General features: G+C 42.2%; 2 protein-coding genes across 5 annotated transcripts in view; one reads left to right on the top strand and one right to left on the bottom strand.

Annotated features, from left to right (window-relative positions):
• Positions 1-24638, top strand: part of PRDM4 (PR/SET domain 4) — a 93162-nt gene that overhangs the window by 33428 nt on the left and 35096 nt on the right. The window lies entirely within an intron of this gene.
• Positions 7155-18912, bottom strand: LOC128928608 (uncharacterized). The gene is made up of 3 exons (XM_078337194.1): positions 18728-18912; positions 16474-16724; positions 7155-10177 (listed from the first exon to the last, which is right to left on the bottom strand). The coding sequence occupies exons 1-3, from the start codon at positions 18760-18762 to the stop codon at positions 10101-10103; spliced, it is 363 nt and encodes a 120-aa protein (XP_078193320.1). The 5' UTR covers positions 18763-18912; the 3' UTR covers positions 7155-10100.

Here is a 24638-nt window from a genome sequence, read left to right as displayed (position 1 = left end):
GTTTTCCCAACATCATTTATTAAATAGGGAATCCTTTCCCCATGGCTTGTTTTTGTCAGGTTTGTCAGAGATCAGTTGGTTGTAGATGTGTGGCATTATTTCTGAGGCTTCTGTCCCATTGGTCTGTATCTCTGTTTTGGCACCAGTACCATGCTGTTTTGATTACTGTAGCATTGTAGTATAGTTTGAAGTCAGGTAGCATGATGCCACCAGCTTCGTTTTTTTGTTTTGTTTTGTTTTCTTTGCTTAGGATTGTCTTGGCTATAAGGGCTCTTTTTTGGTTCCATATGAAATTTAAGGTTGTTTTTTCCAATTCTGTGAAGAAAGTCAATGGTATCTTGATGGTGATAGCATTGAATCTATAAATTACTTTGGGCAGTATGGCCATTTTCACAATATTAATTCTTCCTAACCATAAGCATGGAATGTTTTTCCATCTGTTTGTGTCCTCTCTTATTTCCTTGAGCAGGGGTTTGTAGTTCTGGAAGAGGTCCTTCACATCCTTTGTAAGTTATATTCCTAGGTATTTTATTCTCTTTGTAGAAATGGTGAGTGGGAGTTAACTCATGACTTGGCTCTCTGTCTGTTACTGGTGTATAGGAATGCTTGTGATTTTTGCACATTGATTTTGTATCCTGAGACTTTGCTGAACTTGCTTATATCGGCTTAAGGAGATTTTGGGCTGAGACGATGGGGTCTGCTAAATATACAATCATGTCATCTCCATATAGAGACAATTTGACTTCTTTTCCTAATTGAATACCCTTTATTTCTTTTTCTTGCCTGATTGCCCTGGTCAGAACTTCCAATACTATGTCAAACAGGAGTGGTGAGAGAGGACATCATCCTTGTCTTGTGCCTGTTTTCAAAGGGAATGCTTCCAGTTTTGCCCATTCAGGATGATATTGGCTGTGGATCTGTCATAAATAGCTCTTATTATTTTGAGATATGTTCCATCAATACCTAAGAGTTTTTAGCATAAAGCGCTGTTGAATTTTGTCGAAGGCCTTCTCTGCATCTATTGAGATAATCTTGGTTTTTGTCTTTGGTTCTGTTTATGTGATAGATTACATTTTATAGATTTGTGTATGTTAAACCAGCTTTGCATCCCGGGGGTGAAGCCAACTTGATCATGATGGATAAGCTTTTTCATGTGCTGTTGGATTTGGTTTGCCATTATTTTATTAAGGATTTTCGCATTGATGTTCATTAGGGATATTGGCCTGAAATTTTCTTTTTTTAGTTTGTCTGCCAGGTTTTGGTATCAGGATTGTGTTGGCCTCATAAAATGAGTTAGGGAGGATTCCCTCTTTTTCTATTGTTTGGAATAGTTTCAGAAGGAGTGGTACCAACTCCTCTTTGTACCTCTGGTAGAATTCGGCTATGAACCTGTTTGGTCCTGGACTTTTTTTGGTTTGTAGGCAATGAATTGCAGCCTCAATTTTAAACCTTGTTATTGGTCTATTCAGGGATTCGAATTCTTCCTGGTTTTGTCTTGGGAGGGTGTAAGTATCCAGAAATGTATCCATTTCTTCTAGATTTTCTGGTTTATTTGCATAAAGGTGTTTATAGTATTCTCTGGTGGTAGTTTGTATTTCTGTGGAATTGGTGGTGATATCCCCTTTATCATTTTTTATTGCATCAATTTGATTCTTCTCTCTTTCCTTCTTTATTAATCTGGCTAGCAGTTTGTCTATTTTGTTGATCTTTTCAAAAAACCAGCTCCTGGATTTATCGATTTTTTTTTAAAAGGATTTTTTTGTCTCTATCTCCTTCAGTTCTGGTCTGATCTTAGTTATTTCTTGTCTTCTGCTAGCTTTCGAATTTGTTTTGCTCCTCTAGTTCTTTTTTTTCTTGAGACGGAGTTTCGCTCTTGTTACCCAGGCTGGAATGCAATGGCGCGATCTCAGCTCACCGCAACCTCCGCCATCTGGGTTCAGGCAATTCTCCTGCCTTAGCCTCCTGAGTAGCTGGGATCACAGGCACGCGCCACCATGCCCAGCTAATTTTTTGTATCTTTAGTAGAGACGGGGTTTCACCATGTTGACCGGGATGGTCTCGATATCTTGACCTCGTGATCCACTCGCCTCGGCCTCCCAAAGTGCTGGGATTACAGGCTTGAGCCACCGCGCCCGGCCGCTCCTCTAGTTCTTTTAATTGTGACTTTAGGATGTCAATTTTAGATCTTTCTCTTTTCTCTTATGGGAATTTAGTCCTATAAATTTCCCTCTACATACTGCTTTAAACATGTCCCAGAGATTCTGGTACATTGCTTCTTTGTTCTCATTAGTTTCAAAGAACATCTTTATTTCTGCCTTCATTTCATTATTTATCCAGTAGTCATTCAGGAAATGGTTGTTCATGTAGTTGTGTGGGTTTGGGTGAGTTTCTTAATCCTGAGTTCTAATTTGATTGTGGGTCTGAGAGACTTTGTTACAATTTCCATTCTTTTGCATTTGCTGAGGAGTGTTTTGCTTCCAATTATAGGGCCAATTTTAGAATAAGTGTGATGTGGTGCTGGAAGAATGTATGTTCTGTTGATTAGGGGTGGAGAGTTCTGTAGATGTCTGTTAGGTCCTCTTGGTCCAGATCTGAGTTCAAGTCCTAGGTATCTTTGTTAATTTTCTGTCTCATTGATCTGTCCAATATTGACAGTAGAGTGTTAAAATCTCCCACTATTATTGTGTAAGAGCCTAAGTCTCTTTGTCGGAATATAAGAACTTGCTTTATGAATCTGGGTGCTCCTGTATTGGGTGCCTATATATTTAGGATAGTTAGTTCTTGTTGCTTTGATCCCTTTACCATTACATAATGCCCTTCTTTGTCTCTCTTGATCTTTGTTGGTTTCAAGTCTGTTTTATCAGAGATTAGGATTGCAACTAGGCTGCAAAAAAAGCAACCAACCCCTGCTTTTTTTGTCTGTTGTTGTTGTTGTTGTTTTGCTTTCCATTTGCTTGGTAAATCTTCCTCCATCCCTTTATTTTGAGCCTATGTGTGTCTTTGCACATGAGTTGGGTCTCCTGAAGACAGCACACCAATGGGTCTTGACTCTTTATTCAATTTGCCAGTCTGTGTCTTTTAATTGGTACATTTAGCCCATTTACACTAAAGGTTAATATTGTTATGTGTGCATTTGGTCCTGCCATTATGATGCTAGCTGGTTGTTTTGCCTTTTAGTTGATGTAGTTTCTTCATAGCATTGATGGGCTTTACAATTTGGTGTATTTTTGCAGTGGCTGGTAACGTTTGTTACTTTCCATGTTTAGTGCTTCCTATAGAAGCCTTTGTAAGGCAGGTCTGGTGGAGACAAAATCTCTCAGCAGTTGCTTGTCCATAAAGGATTTTATTTCTCCTTTGCTTCTGAAGCTTAGTTTGGCTAGATATGAAATTCTGGGTTGAAATTTCATTTTTTTAAGAATGTTGAATATTGGCCCCCACTCTCTTCTGGCTTTGTAGGGTTTATGCCGAGAGATCCGCTGTGAGTCTGATGGGCTTCCCTTTGTGGGTAAACTGACCTTTCTCTCTGCATGCCCTTAGCATTTTTTCCTTCATTTCAATCCTGGAGAATCTGATGATTATATGTCTTGGGGTTGCTCTTCTCGAGGGTCTTTGTAGTGTTCTCTGTATTTCCTGGATTTGAATGTTGGCCTGCCTTACTAGGTTGGGGAAGTTCTCCCAGATGATATCCTGAAGAGTGTTTTTCAACTTGGCTTCATTCTCCCTGTCACTTGTAGGTATACCAATCAAATATAGATTTGGTCTTTTCATGTAATCTCATATTTCTTGGTGGCTTTGTTCATTTCTTTTCACTCTTTTTTCTCTAATCTTGTCTTCTTGCTTTATTTCATTGAGTTGATCTTCAGTCTCATATCCTTTCTTCTGCTTGATCAATTTGGGTATTGAAATTTGTGTATGCTTCACAAAGTTCTTGTACTGTGTTTTTCAGCTCCATCAGGTCATTTAGATTCTTCTCTAAACTGATTATTTTAGTTAGCATTTTATCTAACCTTTTTTCAAGGTTCTTAGCTTCCTTGCATTGGGTTAGAACATGCTCCTTTAGCTTGGAGAAGTTTGTTATTTCCCACCCTTGAAGCCTGCTTCTGTAAAGTCATCAAACTAATTTTCTGTCCAGTTTTGTTCTGTTGCTGTCAAGGAGTTGTGATCCCTTGGAGGAGAAGAGTTGTTCTGGTTTTTGGAATTTTCAGCCTTTTTGCACTGGTTTCTTCCCATCTTCATAGATTTATCTACCTTTGGTCTTTGAAGTTGGTGACCTTTGGATGAGGTCTCTGAGTGGATGTCCTTTCTGTTGATGTTGAAACTATTTCTTTCTGTTTCTTCGTTTTCCTCTTAACAGGTCCCTCTGCTGCAGGTCTGCTGGAGTTTGCCGGAGGTCCACTCCAGACACTGCTTGCCTGGGAATCACCAGCAGGGGCTACAGAACAGCAAAGATTGCTGCCTATTCCTTCCTCTGGTAGCTTCGTCCCAGAAGGGTACCTACCAGATGCCAGCCAGAGCCCTTCTGTATGAGGTGTCTGTCAGCCCCTACTGGGAGGTGTCTCCCAGTCAGGATACACAGGGATCAGGGAGATATTTGAGGAGGCAGTCTGTCCCTTATCAGAGCTCGAACACTGTGTTTCCTGTGCTGGGAGATCTGCTGCTGTTTTCAGAGCTGTCAGGCAGGGACATTTAAGTCTGCTGAAGCTGTACCCATAACCACCCCTTTTCCCAGATGCTCTGTCCCAGGAAGGTGGGGGCTTTATTTATAAGTCTGCTGCCTTTTTTTAGAGATGCCCTGCCCAGTGAGGAGGGAGTCTAGTGACATAGCCTGCGTACAGAGGCCTTGCTCAGCTGCCGTGGGCTCTGCCCAGTTTGAACTTCCCAGCAACTTTGTTTATACTATGATGTTAAAACTGCCTACTGGAGCCTCAGCAATGATGGATGCACCTCCTCCCACCAAGCTTGACTGCCCCAAGTCAAGGTCAGACTGCTGTGCTGGCTGTGAGAATTTCAAGCCAGCGGCTCAGCTTGCTGGTCTTTGTGGGGGTAGGACCCACCAAGCCAGATCACTTGGCTCCCTGGCTTCAGCTCCTTTCCAGGGGAGTGAATGGCTCTGTCTCACTGGCATTCCAGGGGCTACTGGGGTATGAAAAAAAAACTGCTGCGGCTAGCTTTGTGTCTTCCCAAATGGCCACCCAGTTTTGTTCTGGAAACTCAGGGCCCTTGTGTCATAGGCACTGGAGAGAATCTCCTGGTCTGTGGGTTGTGAAGACTGTGGGAAAAGCGCAGTATCTGGGCCAGAGTGCCGGGGACAGTCCCTAATGGATTCCCATGGCTAGTAGAGGGAGTTCCCCAACTCCTTGCGCTTCCTGCTTTGGCTCGCCCTCCTTGGGCTGCACCTACTATCTAAGCAGTCCCAATGAGATCAACCAGGTACTTCAGTTGGAAATACAGAGGTCACCTGCCTTCTGCATTGATCTTGCTGGGAGCTGCACTCTTCAGACATCTTGCCATTAAATTATTTTTAATTGCAATGATAGTTTTTATTTATGGCAGGCATTGTTCTAATGCTTTATAAATAACATTTACTTTGCACAGAAGACCTGCGATTATCCCTAATTTACAGAAGAGGCTGAGGTGCAGAGAAGTTGAGTAATTATCCCATAGTTACACAGTAGCAGCTCTAAGATTTAAACACATAAATCCTTCCCAACCATGGAAATTTATTGATTCCTTAATAGTGGTTTGGTTAAAATTGGGATCTCACCATGGCATAATATATATATCCAGGCTACAGGTCTTTCTTTTTTTTTTATTTTTTGAGCTGGAGTCTCACTCTGTCACTCAGGCTGGAGTGCAGTGGTGTGATCTTGGCTCACTGCAGCCTCTGCCTCCCAGGTTCAGGTGATTCTCCTGCCTCAGCCTTCAGAGTAGCTGGGATTACAGGTGTGCACTACCAAGCCCGGCTAATTTTTGTATTTTTAGTAGAGACGGAGTTTCGCCATGTTTGCCAGGCTGGTCTCGAACTTCTGAGCTCAGGTGGTCTGCCTGCCTTGACCTTCCAAAGTGCTGGGATTATAGGTGTGCACTACAGTGCCTGTCACAAGTTACAAGTCCTTAAAGGAAATCACATAAACTCTATTCCATTTAGATAACACAAATTTATATCCACAAGTTAGGGAGCACATGGAAAGCATGCTTTGTTCTGTGTTTTCTGTCCCCTGCACCTGCCACCTCACCCTCCAGCATACCTTCTTATGCTGCTACATACTTGCTGAGGCTCAGGCTGGGCATGGGCTTTGGGGTTGGACAAGCATCAAGATCAGTTTTTAGCAAGATTTGGGAGAGAAAAATCACTTAAGGTGAAAGTCACTTACTTTGGGAAATTTTACTTCTTGAATGATCTGTTAATTGGTCAACAGACACAACTTCTGGCCCCTCTTAGTTAGCACTGCCTAGGTGCTTGTGACACATTTGCTCGCAAATATGCTTTCTAGCGGTAGTAGTACATTTTAGTTTATAGTTTTACTCATAATGTAGTGGGAAATCAGATCTGGAGAGACCGATGGGGTTGCAGAGGATTTTATTTAACGTGATCATGGGCTTAGCAGAATCGCTTCCTAATTCTGAGTAAAGGACAAAGAAAATGGGTTATTTTTTATGCACCTAAGATGAAGCAGCAGGTACAGAAGCCAGAACAAAGAACAGTTAATCACTTGTGACATGTACTTTACATTTGAAAAGTAACATTTTGAGAAACACATTCCTCAGTTTCTATCTGCTCTGTGACCTTGCAGCTGGTCAGCAAGAAAAACAGGAATGTCTAGATGCCTGGGAACTTGGCTAAGAACATGAGGAGGATAGATAAGGGTTAAATGGTTTGCAGGAAGGCAGTTTAATATTCTGCCTTAGACAGAGCCAGAGGTATTCCAGTACACACCACAAAATTTATTATATATCAACTACAAATTATAAGGTTTTGTTATTACTATCATTGCTATGATTTAATTTCCTTCTTCATTTTTCACCCTTTGTTGCCTTTTAATGAATAACATTTCAATAGAAAGCAGCACCACTAATTTAAGCATATAAGTTACTATTACCTTTAGAGGTATGCCATTTTTTGGTTTGTTTTTTCTTTCCTTATTCCCTTCTTCTTTTCTTTTTTGATTTAATCTGATTGGTGTTTTAATGAGCTTATTTACTAGATTTATTTAAGTATATCTGTGACCTTGTAGCTGAATGTCAGGGTGGAAGAGTTAATCAAGAGAGTTGTAGAGCCCTTTAAGGAAAGCATTTAAGAGTGCCTTTATACTTTTACTGGATGATTGACAGCAGGCTAGTGTGTCAGCTCATGGTGAACTTACAGCATTGATTTAGATTCTTTTAGGTTGGGAGCTCCTCTCCTGCCATGAAAGGCACAAAATTAACTCTACCTTAGCTCCTGATGGCACCTTCAGGACTGTGCCTGTCTTAGGTTGTCCCTCCCCTGAGGAATCTTACCCCTCTTTGGCTAACCAGTCATCTGCATGAGACCAAACAGGGCAACAGTTGGAAGGTCGGAAGGCTCCTGGGGGCTGATCCGCAGAGCATTGTGGGTCCAGGAACAGAGCTATTACTCACCTTTAAGTTGCTTCCTTGTTGAGTTGCCTGCTTGGAAAAGATTATTAGTAAGGATTTGGGGGCTCTTAATACTTGCTTTGTTTGAGCTTGTTCCATCCAGACATTTGCTAACAGTTGGGTTTAGCTAGATGAACATGCCTTACATAAGCCCATAGAAAGCATCACTAATATACATGTCATTTTGAGGTAATTCCATTTTTTCTTGAGATACAGGCTGGTACTTAGTTAATGCCATTAATTGACTGGTGGTTTACTTGGCTACTGTTGCTTCTATAGTTTACCAAATACTTCCAATTAGGATGGGTAAGGAAGTATTAGGCATCCTCCTAATATGACTACTCCCACTATCAGGGTTTTAAAACCTTCAAACCATGAGAATCATCCTCCAAAGAGGGAATCTGGTGGTCCCCCTTTCCATGTCTGAACTGGAACGTGAGCTAGTTTTTGCATCCTGGCTGTAATTTCCATGACTGCTTGTCCATTATTATTAATTTCTAGGCAGCAGTTTGATAGGTTAAATTTTTCACATACCCCTTCCTCTTGGGCTAAGAGATAATTTAAAGCTGGTCTGTTTTGGTAAATGGCATTCCTCATTTTTGTGGATTGTACAGCCAACAGGTTTAAAGCTTGTGCCGTTTCATTGGTAATGATTTCAAGTACTGCTTGTAACCTTATAATGTGATTGAGCATATAGATAGGAGTACGGTATCCCATGACCCATCTTGTGCTCAGGTAGCTGGCGCATAATACTGAATAATTCTTTCAGAGGGCCAATCGGTGTCTTTCCAGTCTCCTATTTTTATACCTCCTCTGATATCCACACTTCTTTTACTTCTGTTTCCCACTTCATTATAAGCAGAGTAACCTAGAGGTTTTCCCAGCTACTAGGGGAGCAAAAAGAAGGATGGTCTGATTGTCCCTAGTACGCAGGCCCCTGTCCAATTGGCTGGTAACTGCTAATAGGCTGGCTGTCTGCAAATCCAATAAAGGCCAGAGGGTGCCTGCCAACCATTGGGTGCCTTAAACTGATGACAGGAGTGGTTTAAAGCTGGGAAGCGAGAGAATGAGTTGTAGCGTGGCAATCTGGAGTTAACTTTACCTTGTTTATTCCTACCCCGCCACAAAGTTTTCCCTACTGTTTGGTTGTAGTATTTCTGCTCTAGACAAGTCAGTTCTCCTACTGGATTAATGAAAGTGTTTCCCCAGTGGGCAATAAAGTACTTCCCGACAATGGAAGTTTTTAGGAGCCAAATACTTGAGCGCTTAAATGTAGGCTTGGGAGGGGTGAGGGTCAAGGTAAAGTTTTATTGAGACATTAACTCTTTTGCTTCCCATGGCCATGATTTCCCATGATAATGCCTCCACAGACATAGCAAGAAGAAAGAGCTAGATTATTAGCTATACTTTTAACCAGCTGAACAAACAGATTACTGGCTACTGGAGGGGGTTCAAAAACCTGGTTAGTTCTTTTATAGTTTTCATAAAATGACTTGAAAACTCGGAACTGAGGTTGAGGGGGATGGGCCCGAGTTCCCTTTTTGATAATATACAAATTGGTGGTTGGGAATGTTTCTATAAACACTATTATGGGGTGACCTGTAGTCCATGTGGGTAAATCTGGCTTTAGGATAGTAAGCTTTATAGGATTGCAGGTTTTCGTTTCACAATTTGGCATTTTGGTAAGCACAACTGGTTCCTGATGCTGCCATTTAGGGTACCCAGCAGGGGACTGTGTTGTGCAGTACCTCTAGTCCCTTCCTGGGGTCCCAGGGGAGCAAAGTGGAGCAACTTTTGGCCCACACACATACGAAGTTTGCTATGATATCTTTCCCAGGTTGGGTTACCACAGGTAGCAGAGTAGGCTATGCCTGAGTATGCTGCTTGGCAGGCATTGAAATGCAAAGGAAATGCTTCCTTATGGAAAGGTGGGACCTCAGTTCTGTTTAGGAGAGGACCTTCTTTTGACTCCCTTTGTGTTTCAAACCAGATCCCAGGCACAGACTTGGGGTCATAACATACGTAAGATTGCTCATTGCCTGGGTTACCAACTGAATAAATTGTTGGATTGTAAGTACAAGCCCCTAGCTGAGTCCTTGTACGCTTATTATATGTTTGATACAGCAAGGTCTTAACTACTGTATTCCTAATTCAAGTAGTCTGCAGGCAGTAAGTACATTATTTTACTGGTGCCCTTCCTTCTGTACGGTATTGAAGTTAAGACTAGTAGAATAAAAATTAACATTTCTATACCACTACGCAGGGGCAGAGTAAATCTTTCCTTGTATGTAAGCGTTAGCAGAGATGACAGCATAGTGATAGAATAGATAAGAACACTAAATTAGCAATTAGACTTAAAATTTCAGTCCACATTTACTTTTGATGACTCCTTAAGCTTCAGCCATGCATGGACTGGTCAGCCTCTGGTGTTGTGACTAGAGCAGGGCTGTCGCCTTCATTGACAGTTTGGTCTCATCTCAGGATTAGCCTGTTTGCTCACTGGTGCACTTCTGGACTGCTACAGGTTTTAACCGGCTATGACGAATCCAGGGCACACTGCCTGCAACCGAAACAGCAGTCAGGGTGGACAAAATTACAATATGGGGCTTATCCCAAGTTGGCCCTAAAGTAGTCAGGTTCTACTTTTTAACCCAAACTGAGTCTCCAGGTTTGAAGGGATGTCCTGGGTCTGTTAGGCTGATAGGTAATTTTTCTTGAACCCAACCTCATATTTCTTGCATAGTTATGCCTAAGGCCTACATTTGCTTTCTTAGGGATAACTCTCCTAACTCTCTCATTTCTTTAATTTGGATGATGATTGATTGGTGGTGGCTGGCCGAACAGAATTTCATAGGGTGAATACCCAGTCTGTTTGGTGGGTGGGAGTATACCTGATTCGGAGGAGGACCATGGGCAAGACCTGATCCCATCACAGATGGGTTTCCTGGCAGAATTTCTTTAATAGTTGTTTGAGCGTTTGATTTATACGCTCAGCTTTTCATGAGCTCTGTGGGTGATAGGCAGTATGCAATTTCCAGTTTATTTTCCATAGCCGTTGTATGTCTTGGACAATTTCAGCTATAAACGCTGGGCCATGTCTAATCCTATAGTTGAAAGTAGCACAAACCTGGGGACAATATCTTTTAATATTCTAGTTATTCCTCATGCCTTTTCTGTTTTGATGGGGAGAGCCTCTACCCAACCCAAGTAGGTACAGACAAACACTAAGGTAGAGCGATAGCCTCCTGCCTGGGGCAACTCTCTAAAATCTACAAGCAAATTTTCACAAGGTGCTGACCCTGCTCCTTGAATTCCTGGGGGCCAGATTGGCCCTTGTTGTGGGTTGTTCTGAGGACAGATTAAGCATTGTTCTCAAACAGCTCGGGAGATGACAGTGAGCCGTGGCACGTACAAGTGGCACCCTACTAGCGTTTCTAGTGCTGTCTTTCCCATATGAGTTCCTTGGTGGCATTGTTTGACAAACTCGGGGGCTGTTACTTCAGGAATAGCTAACCTTCCATCTGAGAATTTCCACCGTCCTTCTTTAGTATAGGTTCCATTTTCTTGAGCAAACCAGGCCTTCTTATTTGGGGAATAATTTGGCTCCTCTAGAGTCAAGAGTGCTGGGAGGAGAGGCATGGCACAGACTGCCTTTCTAGCTGCTATACTAGAAGGTAGGGTATTTATTGCTGCACTCCTAGCTTCTGCATCTGCTTTCTTGTTTCCTTTGGCCTCTAGGGTTCCACCTTTCTGATGGCCTTGGCAGTGTATAACAGCTATCTCTTGTGGCTACCATACAGAGTTGTAAGATCTCTTCTGGATATTTTACACTTATTCCTTGGGCAGTTAAGAGTCCTGTGTATTTGTATTTGTTCCTATGTACACTGCATGTACATAGGAGCAAATACAAATATATATGTTGAGTCGTTGTATATGTTGGCTTTTTTTTTTTTTTGAGACGGAGTTTCACTGTTGTTACCAAGGCTGGAGTGCAATGATGCAATCTCGGCTCACCACAACCTCTGCCTCCTGGGTTCAGGCAATTCTCCTGCCTCAGCCTCCTGAGTAGCTGGGACTACAGGCACGCGCCACCATGCCCAGCTAATTTTTTGTATTTTTAGTAGAGATGTGGTTTCAACATGTTGACCAGGATGGTCTCGATCTCTTGACCTCATGATCCACCCACCTCGGCCTCCCAAAGTGCTGGGATTACAGGTGTGAGCCACCGCACCCGGCCCATATGTTGGCTTTTTTTTTTTGAGACGGAGTTTCACTCTTGTTACCCAGGCTGGAGTGCAATGGCACAATCTCGGCTCACCACAACCTCAGCCTCCTGGGTTCAGGCAATTCTCCTGCCTCAGCCTCCTGAGTAGCTGGGATTACAGGGACGCGCCACCATGCCCAGCGGACTTTTTGTATATTTAGTAGAGATGGGGTTTCACCATGTTGACCAGGGTGGTCTCGATCTCTTGACCTCATGATCCACCCGCCTCGGCCTCCCAAAGTGCTGGGATTACAGGGTTGAGCCACCGCGCCCGGCCTTATGTTGGCTTTTTTACCCTTAGCTAGCAACAGTGCTCTTGCTAAGGGTATTAGTTCTCCTTTCTGGGCTGATGTTCCTGCAGGCTTTGGGCCTCTACAATTGAAACTAAAGTTACAACTGCATATCCAGCCTGCCTGAATCCTTCTGTTACAAAGCTGCTACCATCTGTAAAGTATTCAACATCAGCATATTGGAGGAGACGATTTGTGAGATTGTTTCCTGCTGGAGAAAACTCCATCTACTGTTTCTATATAGTCATGAAGGGGAGCTCCTGGCTGTAGTGGGAGCAAGGTAGCAAGGTTAAGAGTGTTTACAGTTTCTAAAGTTATACGGAGGTTTTCACATAAGAGTCTTTGGTGTTGGGTCATTCTAGGATTTAACAGCCAGTGATGCCATCTTTGATCCATTAGCATTAGGACAGACTGTGGCACCCATACGGTTAACTGCTGTTCTAAGGTCTGTTTTTAGCTTCCTGTATGAGCATGGCTGCAGCGGCAAGGGCATTAAAGCAGGGTGGCCATCCCTGAGCTACTGAGTCCAGTTGCTTAGATGGGTAGGCTATTGGGCGGTGCCATGATCCTGGAATCTGAGTTAAGATCCTGATAACCATTCCCTTTCACTCATGAATGTATGGGAAGAAGGGCTTAGTTATGTGTGGTAGTCCTAAGGCGGGGGCCCTAACTAGAGCTGCTGTGATTGCATTAAATGCTTTTTTTTCCGATCAGGTCCCCAGATGACGGGTTCCTCCCCCCACCTCCCCCACTGCTTTGGTGGCTTCATAGAGTTTTGCCATAGGCAAAACTCTGCTGCCCCTAGGATCTCTCTTACTTGTTGGCAGGTTGCGGTTAGAATCCTACACAGCTTCCTCGTGTGCACTACCTAGCATACTCTGCTCTTGGCAAGTATGTGATGCTCCCACAACAAATCTGGGCTTTGTTTCTGGATACTTTATACCCTGTCTTCCGTAGAAGGTGGAGGAAGTCTTGGGTTCCTTTGTGACAATCTTCTAAAGTGGGGGCTGCTAAAAGAAGATCATACACATACTGCAGTCGGACACAGTCTTTATTTGGTGGAGTGTAGGCATTAAGGTCAGATGCTAGGGCCTCACTGAAGATCATGGGGGAGTTCAGTGTCCTTGGGGATGCCTGGTCCAAGTAAGTTGGAAACTTCCCCATTGAAAAGCAAATAAGGGTTGACTGACTGGTGCTAGATGAAGGCAAAAGAAGGCATCTTTTAGGTCTAAAACTGAACCATGCTGAATTGGAGGGGATTAGTGAGAATAGAGTGTATGGGTTTGGCACTACTGGGTGAATAGTTAATGTAGCCTGCTTTACAGCTCGTAAGTCCTATGCTGGCCTATAATCATGGGAGGTAGATATCCCATCGTCAGGTAGGGGCTTTTTCACCAGTAAGAGCGGAGTATTCCAAGGTGACTGACATGGCACCAGAATGCCATGTTTTCTGAGCCATTCTAGATGCTTTTCTATGCCTAGGACAGCCTCTGGGGCATAGGGTACTAGTGCAGCTGGACTGGGATAGCTCCTGTTTTTAGTTCTGCTACCACCATGGTTTATGGCTAGCCCAGGTGGATTATCTTCAGCTCATACTTGTGGGAATTTGCTAATTAGCTCTGACAATATGACTTCTTCCGCTAGCCTCCAGGACTGCTTGATGGATCCTTCCATATCCTTAGCAAATAGCTGCCATTCTTCAGCTTGTGGTACTGGGAGGGCTAATACCATAGCTGTTGGGTGGTTAAAATCTAGAGTCATGTGTCTCTCTGGTTTAAAGGATATCTGTGCTTGAAACTTTTGAAGCAAATCCCTTCGTAACAAAGGGACAGAGCAGCTGGGGAGATATAGGAACTCATGCTGGACCTCCCACCCTCCAATAACACATCTTTTTGACTGGAAGATGTGTTTTATGACACTCCTGTGGCCCCACTAATGGTGGTATAAGTTTTAGACTGTGGCCCCACCAGTTTTGTCACCACCGAATGCTGAACACCCATGTCTATCATAAAATCTGTTTTTTGGCCCCCTACCTTTATCTCGACCATAGGCTCCTGGGGGCCTAGAGAAATCGAGCCTGATGTGTTTCAGTCTTCAGAGCTGTCTACCCCAGCCAAGCCAGTTAAGCTTGTATCCTGATTACTTGGGGCCTGCTGGTCTAGGTATTGCATAGGGGTAAAGTCGGTGGCTGTATGGGGATGCCCGATCTTCATATACTACTCTCTCTGGGCACTCAGCTTCCCAATGTCCTTTCTCCTTGCTTACTGCACATTGATCTCTCTCTAATCTAGGCCAAGTTTCAGACTCCAGTCTGACTACACCTCTCCCATGCCCTCTTCCATGTCCTCTTGTTACACCAGCTCCCCTCTCAACTAAGGCAGCCACTAACAAGTCCGCCTTTTCTTTTGCCTTTCACCTTGCCTTTCTTTCAGCCTCTTCCTCTCAATTGTGAAACACCTTGGTAGCCCATCTGCATGAGGTCGGTAGCATTCTTGCCCTTAAATCCTTCTCACTTCTATAGCTTCCACCTAATGTCTCCTTGTGCCTGGCTGACAAAAGCCACATTAACCATACATTGGTTGGCAGGGGCTTCTTGGTCAAATGGGGTATAAAGCTGGTATGCTTCACAGAGCCTCTCATAAAATTCACTTGGGCTTTCATCAGGTTTTTGGTGGACCTCTGAGACTTTCCCTGTATTTATTATGTTCTTCCCACCTGCCTTCATCCCATTTAACAGTGCAGTCCTATATGTTTGTAGGTTTTGCAGCCCCTCCTGTTCATTGGGGTCCCAACATTGAGGGAAATGTTGCACTGCATATTGCAGGGCATCATTAGTGCCTGCTGGTGCATTATTTTCCAACTATTGGGGAGCTGCTTAGTTTATTCTCCTGTGCTCTTCTGTATTAAACAGCATTAACAGCAGTTCCTGGCAATCCAGCCAATTAGGATTATGAGTAGCAAAGATGGACTGTATTAGATCAGTGAGCTCTTAGGGCTTCTCCGTGAAGGAGGGGATGTATTGTTTCCAGTTCAGAAGGTCGGTAGTAGAAAAGGGCTGGTGGATAAAGATTCTTTGCCCACCATGAACCTGCCCTGCATAGGCTGGTGCCTGTGTTTCATGAAGAGACATCTCTGGCTCAAGTACAGCCAGATTGGAGACAACTGGCCACGTCACTCACTTTTTCTTTCTCTTTTCTTTCATTATGAGAGGGAGACATTGAGCTCTTGCTCCCCTCTAAGTCTGACTCTACCTGAGCCCCTGCATCTAGGCCTGGCACAGCATGGAGTCTGACTCCTTGCTCTTCACCTTGCTTCAGGTGTGCTAGGGAATGGGTATATTGGAGCAGAAGAGGGTAGAACTTCTCTTTCTTCAGGGGGAGCCTGTAAAATCAGTTTCTCTAGTACCTCTTGTCCTTCTCTTCCCTTGTGGGCTTGGGGGTCTGTAGGTTTCTTGGCCTCCTTTGGCCCTGTCTGTGCCCTGAGGCTTTGTGGTAGGCAGCTAGGCAACATTGCAACCACTTAGGGTGTGTCTGGGGTACATTTTGCCATGCATTAATATATGGAAACTGATCTGGGTGCCCTGGCTGTCCTCTGACCCTGGTCACCACCCTAAACACTCAACCAGTGGTTTGCCTATTGTTCCCTTGGCCAGCCATCCAACCCCAAAGGAAGGCCATTCTAACTCACACAAGGTCATTCACTTCTGAGGAGACAATTTAACTCCATAGTCTCCTGAGAAGCCTTTTAAAAATTCTCTAACATGCACTCCAGTGGTGTGGGTTTTGACTCTTTTCCTCCCATCTTCCCATCCTCCCACACAAGGTGACTCTCACAGACTTGCACTTCGGATTGAACACCGTCTCCTGTTATGGGAGTTTTCAGACTGCCATTTAACTAGTAGAGTGCCTTAATCCCACCACAGTCAGCTGCAACTGTGGGGCCGCTCCTGTCAGCGGTATGCGGTCAGCCCATAATAAATCAGCCCTCACTCGCTTTGGAGCATGCAATCCATGCTAAAGGATCTGCACCTCCCCACTTCACACCCCACGTTGGCTCCTCCCAGAACCGTCTCTTTCAAACACTTCCACACTCCTTCCCCCTTTCCCACTTTCCTCCACAAACTGGTTTAATGAGTTACCCCTGTTCAGTGTGCCTGTGGCGATGTGAGTTTCATCCAAATCAGTGAGGTGCTCTCTGTTCCCCCAGCCGTTCTGGGTTGGATTAGTAGTCACTTCCCTTGAGTCAATCAGACTCTCCTTCCACCCACTTGGGGCGGGCTCTTCTTTTCCCTAAATGTCTTACTGTAATTCCTGAAGTATGTTGGTCCTGGAGATGGTCCTGCAACCCCTTCCAAAGGTGTGATGCGCTGTCCAGGAGGGATGCTAGGGCACGGCAGAGACGGTCTCCTGTCCGGGCTGAAGTTCTCCCAGCAGTGCCTAGGGTAGCAGGTCTCCTGCAGCCCGGGGCCTTGGTCCCACAGGTAAAGGAGACAGTAAGCCTGCCATTTCAAGTCCCTGTTCAGGCGCCAGAAAACGTAGCAGGAAATCAGAGATCTGGAGAGACCAATGGGGTTGCAGAGGATTTTATTTAACGTGATCACAGGCTTAGCAGAATCGCTTCCTAATTCTGAGCAAGGGACAAATAAAATGGGGTACTTTTTATGCACCTAAAATGATGCAGTAGCTACAGAAGCTAGAACAAAGAACAGTTAATCAACTTGTGACATGTCTTGTGATGTACTTTACATTTGAAGAGTAACGTTTTGAGAAACGCATTCCTCAGTTTCTATCTGCTCTGTGACCTTGCAGCAGGTCAGCACGAGAAACATGAATTTCTAGATGCCTGGGAACTTTGCTAAGAATGTGAGGAGGATAGATAAGGGTTAAATGGTTTGCAGGAAGCTAAGGAGGTATTATAGCACACAACACAGCAAAATGTACTGTATTTTATGGGAATATTTTTACTGTATTTTTTTACCATTATTGCTATGATTTAATTTCCTTCAATAGAGCATTATAAAAGTAGGTTTTACCCTCAGTTGTCTAAATGTTGAAAATGAAGTTCAGAAAAATTACTTTTCAAGATATTCAAGAAAATCAGAACCATTCTCATTAGATAGGGGAGGAGCTACTTGTATTGGCAAGAATAATCTTTGGGTTTTTTGGGTACTTAGTCATTGTAATGTTTTCAGATGCCACTATTCTACTTTTTGAGTTTGCATTCTTTCTTCCAAAATAATCTAATTGTTATTTAAGAAACCTGATGAAGCCTTGATTTCAACCTGTGTTGTATATCAGTAACCTGCAGGAACAGACTCTGTTTCTGATTTTTCACTGTATCACTTTGTGGCTACAGAGAAAAGAAATTATTTCAGGGCAGTCATGGAACCAAACTCCCTGCTTCTTTGATCTACCTAAACATGTCTGTTGTATATGGATAAGAAGCATGCTTCAATATTCAAATTTTCTTTTTTTTTTTTTGAGACGGAGTTTCGCTGTTGTTACCCAGGCTACAGTGCAACGGCGTGATCTCGGCTCACTGCAACCTCTGCCTTCTGGGTTCAAGCAATTCTCCTGCCTGAGTCTCCTGAGTAGCTGGGACTACAGGCGCGCACCACCATGCCCAGCTAATTTTTGTATTTTTAGTAGAGACGGGGTTTCACCTTGTTGACCAGGATGGTCTCGATCTCTTGACCTTGTGATCCACCCGCCTCGGCCTCCCAAAGTGCTGGGATTATAGGCGTGAGCCACCATACCCAGCCTTCATTATTCAAATTTTCTAATTCTAGTAGGGATTTTCATGTTACATTTTTCTAGGAATTTGTCTAATACACATTTTCAAATTTATTCACATAAAATTGTTCATATCTTCTGTTTAGTGTCTATAGGGTCTATAGTGATGTCTTCCTTTTCAAGTCTGATGTTAGTAATTTGTGTTATGTTCACTATTCCTATATGTTTATCAACTTTCTTCCTATTATAAATATGTTTTTTCTTTGAGGATTTTCTATATTGTGTTTGTTTTCTATGACATTAATTTCTACTGTTATTTCCTTCTGTCCACATTTTTGGGTTTAAATTTCTATACCTTTTTTTGGAGGGGGACAGGGTCTCACTCTTGTCACCCAGGCTAGAGTGCAGTGGCATGATCTTGGCTCACTGCAACCTCTGCCTCCTGGGTTAAAGCAATTCTGCTTCAGTCTCCTGAGTAGCTGGGATTACAGGCATATGCCACCATACCCAGCTAATTTTGGTATTTTTAGTGGAGACGGGGTTTGACTATGTTGGCCAGCCTGGTCTTGAACTCCTGACCTCAGGTGATTCACCCACCTTGGCCTCTCAAAGTGTGGGGATTACAGGTATGAGCCATGGTGCCTGGCCTCCGCTTCTTTTGGATTAATCAAGTATTTATTATTTGCTTTCTCCCCTTTTGGCTTTTTTTCAGTACTCTTTTATAGTTCACCCAGAGATTACAACATGCATCCTTGATTTATTAGAGTGTAATAGTGATACATTTGTCCCTTCCAAAACAATGCTGAGATCTTAGAATATCTTACCTCAGTTTGTCTCCTTTTACCCTCTTGTCAGGCATTTTAATCTTCCAGACATTTTAAACCCTATAAAACATGATTATTACTGTTTTTTGTGATAATATTCACTTAAATTTACCCACGTTGATCATTATTCTTTCTTGCATTTCTGTGTTTCAATCTGAGATCATTTTCATTCTGCCTAAGTTTAGCATAACTTTATTATTATTTGAGACCAGCTCTCACTCTGTTGCTCAGACTAGAGTGCAGTGGTCTGACCTTGGCTCACTGTAACCTCCACTTCCTGTGCTTAAGCAGTCCTCCCAACTCAGCTTCCCACGTAGCTGGGACTACAGGGGAGTACCACCACATCCGGCTTTTTTTGCATTTTTGTAGAAATAGGGTTTTGCCATGTTGCCCAGTTGGTCTTGAACTTCTAGGCTCAAGCAATCTGTTCGCTTTAGTCTCCCAAAATGCTGAAATTACAGGAATGAGCCATCATGCTTAGCCAAAGTGTCTTTACTTCATCTTTTTAAACAAAGTTTTATTTAAATATTTTTACTTTAAAATCCACCCATTTTAAGTGTACAATCCATTGGTTTTTAGGATATTCAAAATAGTGCAACCATCACCACAATTCTACTTTAAATCACTTTCATCACCCGGAAAGATCCATTTTGCTCATTTGCAGTCACACTCTATTCTCACTCCCAATCCCAGGAAATGATTAAGCTACTGTCTGTATGGATTTGCCTTTTCTTCTGAAAATTTCATATAAATGGAATTATGTATGTGTCCTCATGTCCAACTTCTCATTTGGCATGTTTTAAAGGTTCATCTATGTTGTAATATGTATTAGTAGTTCATTCCCTTTTATCACAGAATAGAAATCCATTTTATGGCTAGCCGACATTTTGTTTATTCATTCACCCACTGATGAATATTTGGATTGTTTCCACTTTGGGGCTCTTAAGAATGACATGGCTGCTGAACATGTGCATGTAAGCCTCTGTAAGGACATATTTTGTTTCTCTTTGATATTTACCAAGGAGTAGTTTCAGGTTCATAAACATATGTTTAACTTTTGCCATATTCTTTTTGGATTTTGCTCTCCCTCATCCTATTCTGATTCCAGTTACACTAGTATGTTAGACTTGTACCATGCCTGATGTGCCTCTAATGTTCTTGTGTCAGGCATTTTATATATATGTGCATATATATGTATGTGTGTGTGTGTATATATATGTTTCACTCTTTGTATTTAATGTGACCCTCAAATTCACTAATCCTTCAACCCTAATTTGTGAGTAATCTCATATATAAAATTCTCTGAATTATAGGTTTCTCATTTTATTTATAGATTCCAATTCTTTGATATATTCAATCTTGTTTTTTCTTACATTTACCAATCCTGGCTATTTCCAAATTCATGTCCAACATAAGTCCAATATGTGAATTTATTACAGATCTATTTTTATCATGGTACTTTTTTCTGAAAATACAACTTGACTTTTTAAAAATTATACTTTAAGATCTGGAGTACCTGTGCAGAATGTGCACGTTTGTTACATAGGTTCACATGTGCCATGGTGATTTGCTGCATCCATCACCTCGTCATCTACATTAGGTGTTTCTCCTAATGCTACCCCTCCCCTAGGTCTCCACCCCCCTGCTATCCATCCCCTAACCCCCAAACCCCTGACAGGCCCCAGTGTGTGATGTTCCCCTCCCTGTGTCCATGTGTTCTCATTGTTCAGCACCCACTTATGAGTGAGAACATGCAGTGTTTGGTTTTCTGTTCTTGCGTCAGTTTGCTGAGAATGATAGTTTCCAGCTTCATCCATATCCCTGCAAAGGACATGAACTCATCCTTTTTATGGCTACATAGTATTCCATGGTGTATATGTGCCACATTTTCTTTATCCAGTATATCACTGATGGGCATTTGGGTTGGTTCCAAGTCTTTACTATTGTGAACAGTGCCACAGTGAACATACATGTGCATGTGTCTTTATAATAGAAAGATTTATAATCCTTTGAGTATATACCCAGCAATGAGGGTTGCTGGGTCAAATGGTATTTCTAGGTTCTTGAGGATTTGCCACACTTGTCTTCCACAGTGGTTGAACTAACTTACTCTCCCAACCGTGTAAAAGTGTTCCTATTTCTCCACATTCTCTCCAGCATCTGTTGTATCCTGATTTTTTAATGCCATTCTAACTGGTGTAAGATGGTATCTCATTGTGGTTTTGATTTGCATTTCTCTAATGACCAGTGTTGATGAGCTTTTCTTCTTATGTTTGTTGGCTGCATAAATGTCTTCTTTTGAGAAGTGTCTGTTCATATCCTTCATCCAAAAAAAAAAACAACTTTTTGATGGGGTTGTTTGCTTATAAATTTGTTTAAGTTGTTTGTAGATTCTGGATATCAGCCCTGTGTTAGATGGATAGATTGCAAACATTTTTTCCCATTCTGTTGGTTGCTGGTTTACTCTAACAATAGTTTATTTTGCTGTGCAGAAGGTCTTTAATTAGATCCATTTGTCAATTTTGGTTTTTGCTGCCATTGCTTTTGGTGTCTTACTCATGAAATCCTTGCCTATGCCTAGGTCCTGAATGGTATTACCTGAATTTTCTTCTTGGGTTTTTATGGTGTTAGGTCTTATGTTTAAATCTTTAATTCATCTTGAGTTAATTTTTGTATAAGGTGTAAGGAAGGGATCCAGCTTCAGCTTTCTACATATGGCTAGCCAGTTTTCCCAACACCATTTATTAAATAGGGAATCCTTTCCCCATTGCTTGTTTTTGTCAGGTTTGTCAAAGATCAGATGGTTGTAGATGTGTGGCTTATTTCTGAGGCCTCTGTTCTGTTCTGTTGGTATATATCTCTGTTTTGGTAACAGTACCATGCTGTTTTGATTTCTCTAGCCTTATAGTATAGTTTGTAGTCAGGTAGCATGATGCCTCCCGTTTGGGTTGGTTGGTTGTTGTTGTTTGATTTGCTTTGAATTGTCTTAGCTGTGAGGGCTCTTTTTTGGTTCAATATAAAATTTAAGGTAGTTTTTTTTTCCAATTCTGTGAAAAAAGTCAATGGTAGCTTGATGGGGATAGCATTGAAACTCTCAATTACTTTGGGCAGTATGGCCATTTTCACAATATTGATTATTCCTAACCATGGGCATAGAATGTTTTTTCCATCTGTTTGTGTCCTCTCATTTCCTTGAGCAGTGGTTTGTAGTTTTCCTTGAAGAGGTCCTTCACATCCCTTGTTAGTTGTATTACTAGGTATTCTCTTTGTAGTATTGTGAATGTGAGTTCACTCATGATTTGGCTCTCAGTCTGTTATTGGTGTATAGGAATGCTTGTGATTTTTGCACATTGATTTTGTATCCTGAGACTTTACTGAAGTTGCTTATCAGCTTAAGGAGATTTTGGGCTGAGACAATGAGGACTTCTAAATATGCAATCATGTTGTCTGCAAATAGAGAAAATTTGACGTCCTTTTTTCCTAATTGAATACCCTTTATTTCTTTTTCTTGCCTGAGTGTCCTGTCCAGGACTTCTAACACTATGTTGAATAGGAGTGGCGAGAGAGGGCATCCTTGTCTTGTGCCTATTTTCAAAGGGAATGCTTCCAGGTTTTGCCCATTCAGGACGATATTGGCTGTGGGGTTGTCATAAATAGCTCTTGAGAGATGTTCCATCAATACCTAGTTTATTAAGTTTTTAGCATAAAGGCTGTTGAATTTTGTCAAAGGACTTCTCTGCATCTATTATCATGTGGTTTTTATCTTTGCTTCTGTTTATGTGATGGATTATGTTTATTGATTTGTGTTATGTTGAACCAGTCTTCCATCCCAGGGATGAAGCTGACTTGATTGTGATGAATAAGCTTTTCGATGTGCTGTTGGATTTGGTTTGCCAGTATTTTACTGAGGATTTCTGCATCAATATTCATCATGGATATTGGACTGAAATTTTCTTTTTTAGTTGTTTCTCTGCCAGGTTTTGGTATGAGGATGATGTTGGTCTCATAAAATGAGTTAGGAAGGATTCCCTTTTTGTGTTGTTTGGAATAGTTTCAGAAGAAATGGTGCTAGCTCCTCTTTGTACCTCTGGTGGAATTTGGCTGTCAACCCATCTGGTCCTGGACATTTTTTTGGTTAGTAGGCTATTAATTGCTGCCTCAACTTCAGACCTTGTTATTGGTCTATTCAGGGATTTGACTTCTTCCTGGTTTTGTCTTGGGAGGGTGTAAGTGTTCAAGGAATTTATCCATTTCTTCTATATTTTCTGGTTTATTTGCATAGAGGTGTTTATAGTATTCTCTGATGGTATTTTGTATTTCTGTAGGATCCATGGTGACCCCTTTTATCATTTTTTATTGCATCTATTTGATTCTTCTTTTTTTCATTATTAGACTGGCTAACGGTCTATTCTATTGATCTTTTCAAAAACCAACTCCTGGATTCTGATTTTTTTGAAGGGTTGTCTCAGTCTCCTTCAGTTCTGCTCTCATCTTACTTCTTTTCTGCTAGCTTTTGAAATTTTGTTTGTTCTTGCTCCTCTACTTCTTTTAATCATGATGTTGGGATGTCGATTTTAGGTCTTCCTTTCTTTTGTGGGCTAGTGTTATGTATTTCCCTCTACACACTGCTTTAAATGTGTCCCAGAGATTTTGGTATGTTGTATCTTTGTTCTCATTGGTTTCAAAGAACATCTTTATTTCTGCCTTCATGTTATTATCGAGTCATCATTCAGGAGCAGGTTGTTCCATGTAGTTGTACAGTTTTGAGTGAGTCTCTTTTTTTCTTTTTTGATACGGCGTTTCACTGTTGTAACCCAGACTGGAGTGCAATGGCACGATCTCAGCTCACCGCAACCTCCGCCTCCTGGGTTCAAGCAATTCTCCTGCCTCAGTCTCCCAAGTAGCTGGGACTACAGGCACGCACCACCATGCCCAGCTAATTTTTTTTGTATTTTTAGTAGAGACGAGATTTCACCTTGTTGACCAGGATGGTCTCGATCTCTTGACCTTGTGATCCACCCGCCTCGGGCTCCCAGTGTGCTGGGATTATAGGCGTGAGCCACCGTACCCGGCCTTGAGTGAGTTTCTTAATCCTAGGTTGTAATTTAATTCATGGTGCTATTTCTTAGTATGCTTAGAAATTTTTGCTGGAATGCCAGAGATTGTTTGAAAAACTAGAAACTGTGGATAAAAGTATCCTCTTCAAGAGAAGATTCATCCTGTCCTCTCTCAAAGTAGAGCAGGGACACCTCAATCCAGTCAAAAACTGAGCTTACGCAAGGCTGGGCTTCAGATTCCTTAGTTAGCTCTACTTCTGGTTTCTCTCAGCTTTCGGGGTGAAGCCTTTGAGGGGTTACAATGAGAGCACCTGGAGTGTTTTTAGAGACCTTCCTTTTTGAAATCAAATTCGATTTTTGGTTTTGCTCTCCTGCATTTTAGTTTTCTTACCTTGTACAACATAAAATTTGGTAAATGACTAAGAAAATCAGCATAGTCACATGGGGTTCTCTGCACATCCCTTCTCCCAGGATCTTTGCCCTCAAGTCCTGGCTGCCTTAGATGCACTTCAGTGCCTTCAAGTAGATGTTGCATGCCTCCTGTTCAGCTTTTGTTTAGTGTAAGCTACACTGTCACATCTAGAAATGGAAGTATGAAACAAGTTGTTTTTGAAACAAAATCTGGCTATTTGTTCTGACAGGATGTTGTAAAATTACTTATATTGAAAAGATCTCCCTTGGCTGGGCACAGTAGCTCATGCCTGTAATCCCAGCACTCTGGGAGGCGAGGTAGGCACATCACCTGAGGTCAGGAATTCAAGACCAGCCTGGTCTCGAACATGGTGAAACCCTATCTACTAAAAATAAAAAATCAGCTGGGCATGGTGGCATGTTCCTGTAATCTCGGCTACTCA

The sequence above is a fragment of the Callithrix jacchus genome, chromosome 9 (genome assembly GCF_049354715.1).
Source record: "Callithrix jacchus isolate 240 chromosome 9, calJac240_pri, whole genome shotgun sequence".
In the NCBI taxonomy this organism is placed as follows: Eukaryota; Metazoa; Chordata; class Mammalia; order Primates; family Cebidae; genus Callithrix; species Callithrix jacchus.
This window is presented reverse-complemented; position numbering and strand designations above follow the sequence as displayed.

Excerpts from the sequence above, each read along its gene's own strand:
- LOC128928608 (XM_078337194.1), bottom strand. The coding sequence starts at position 18,762 with ATGCCTGACAAGAGGGTAAAAGGAGACAAACTGAG. Across the intron at positions 16,725-18,727 it reads GTAAAAGGAGACAAACTGAG|ATCTCTGATTTCCTGCTACG; the intron begins GTAAGATATTCT and ends TGGTCTCTCCAG. Across the intron at positions 10,178-16,473 it reads AACATACTTCAGGAATTACA|GCAGTGTGCCCTGGATTCGT; the intron begins GTAAGACATTTA and ends TTTCGGTTGCAG.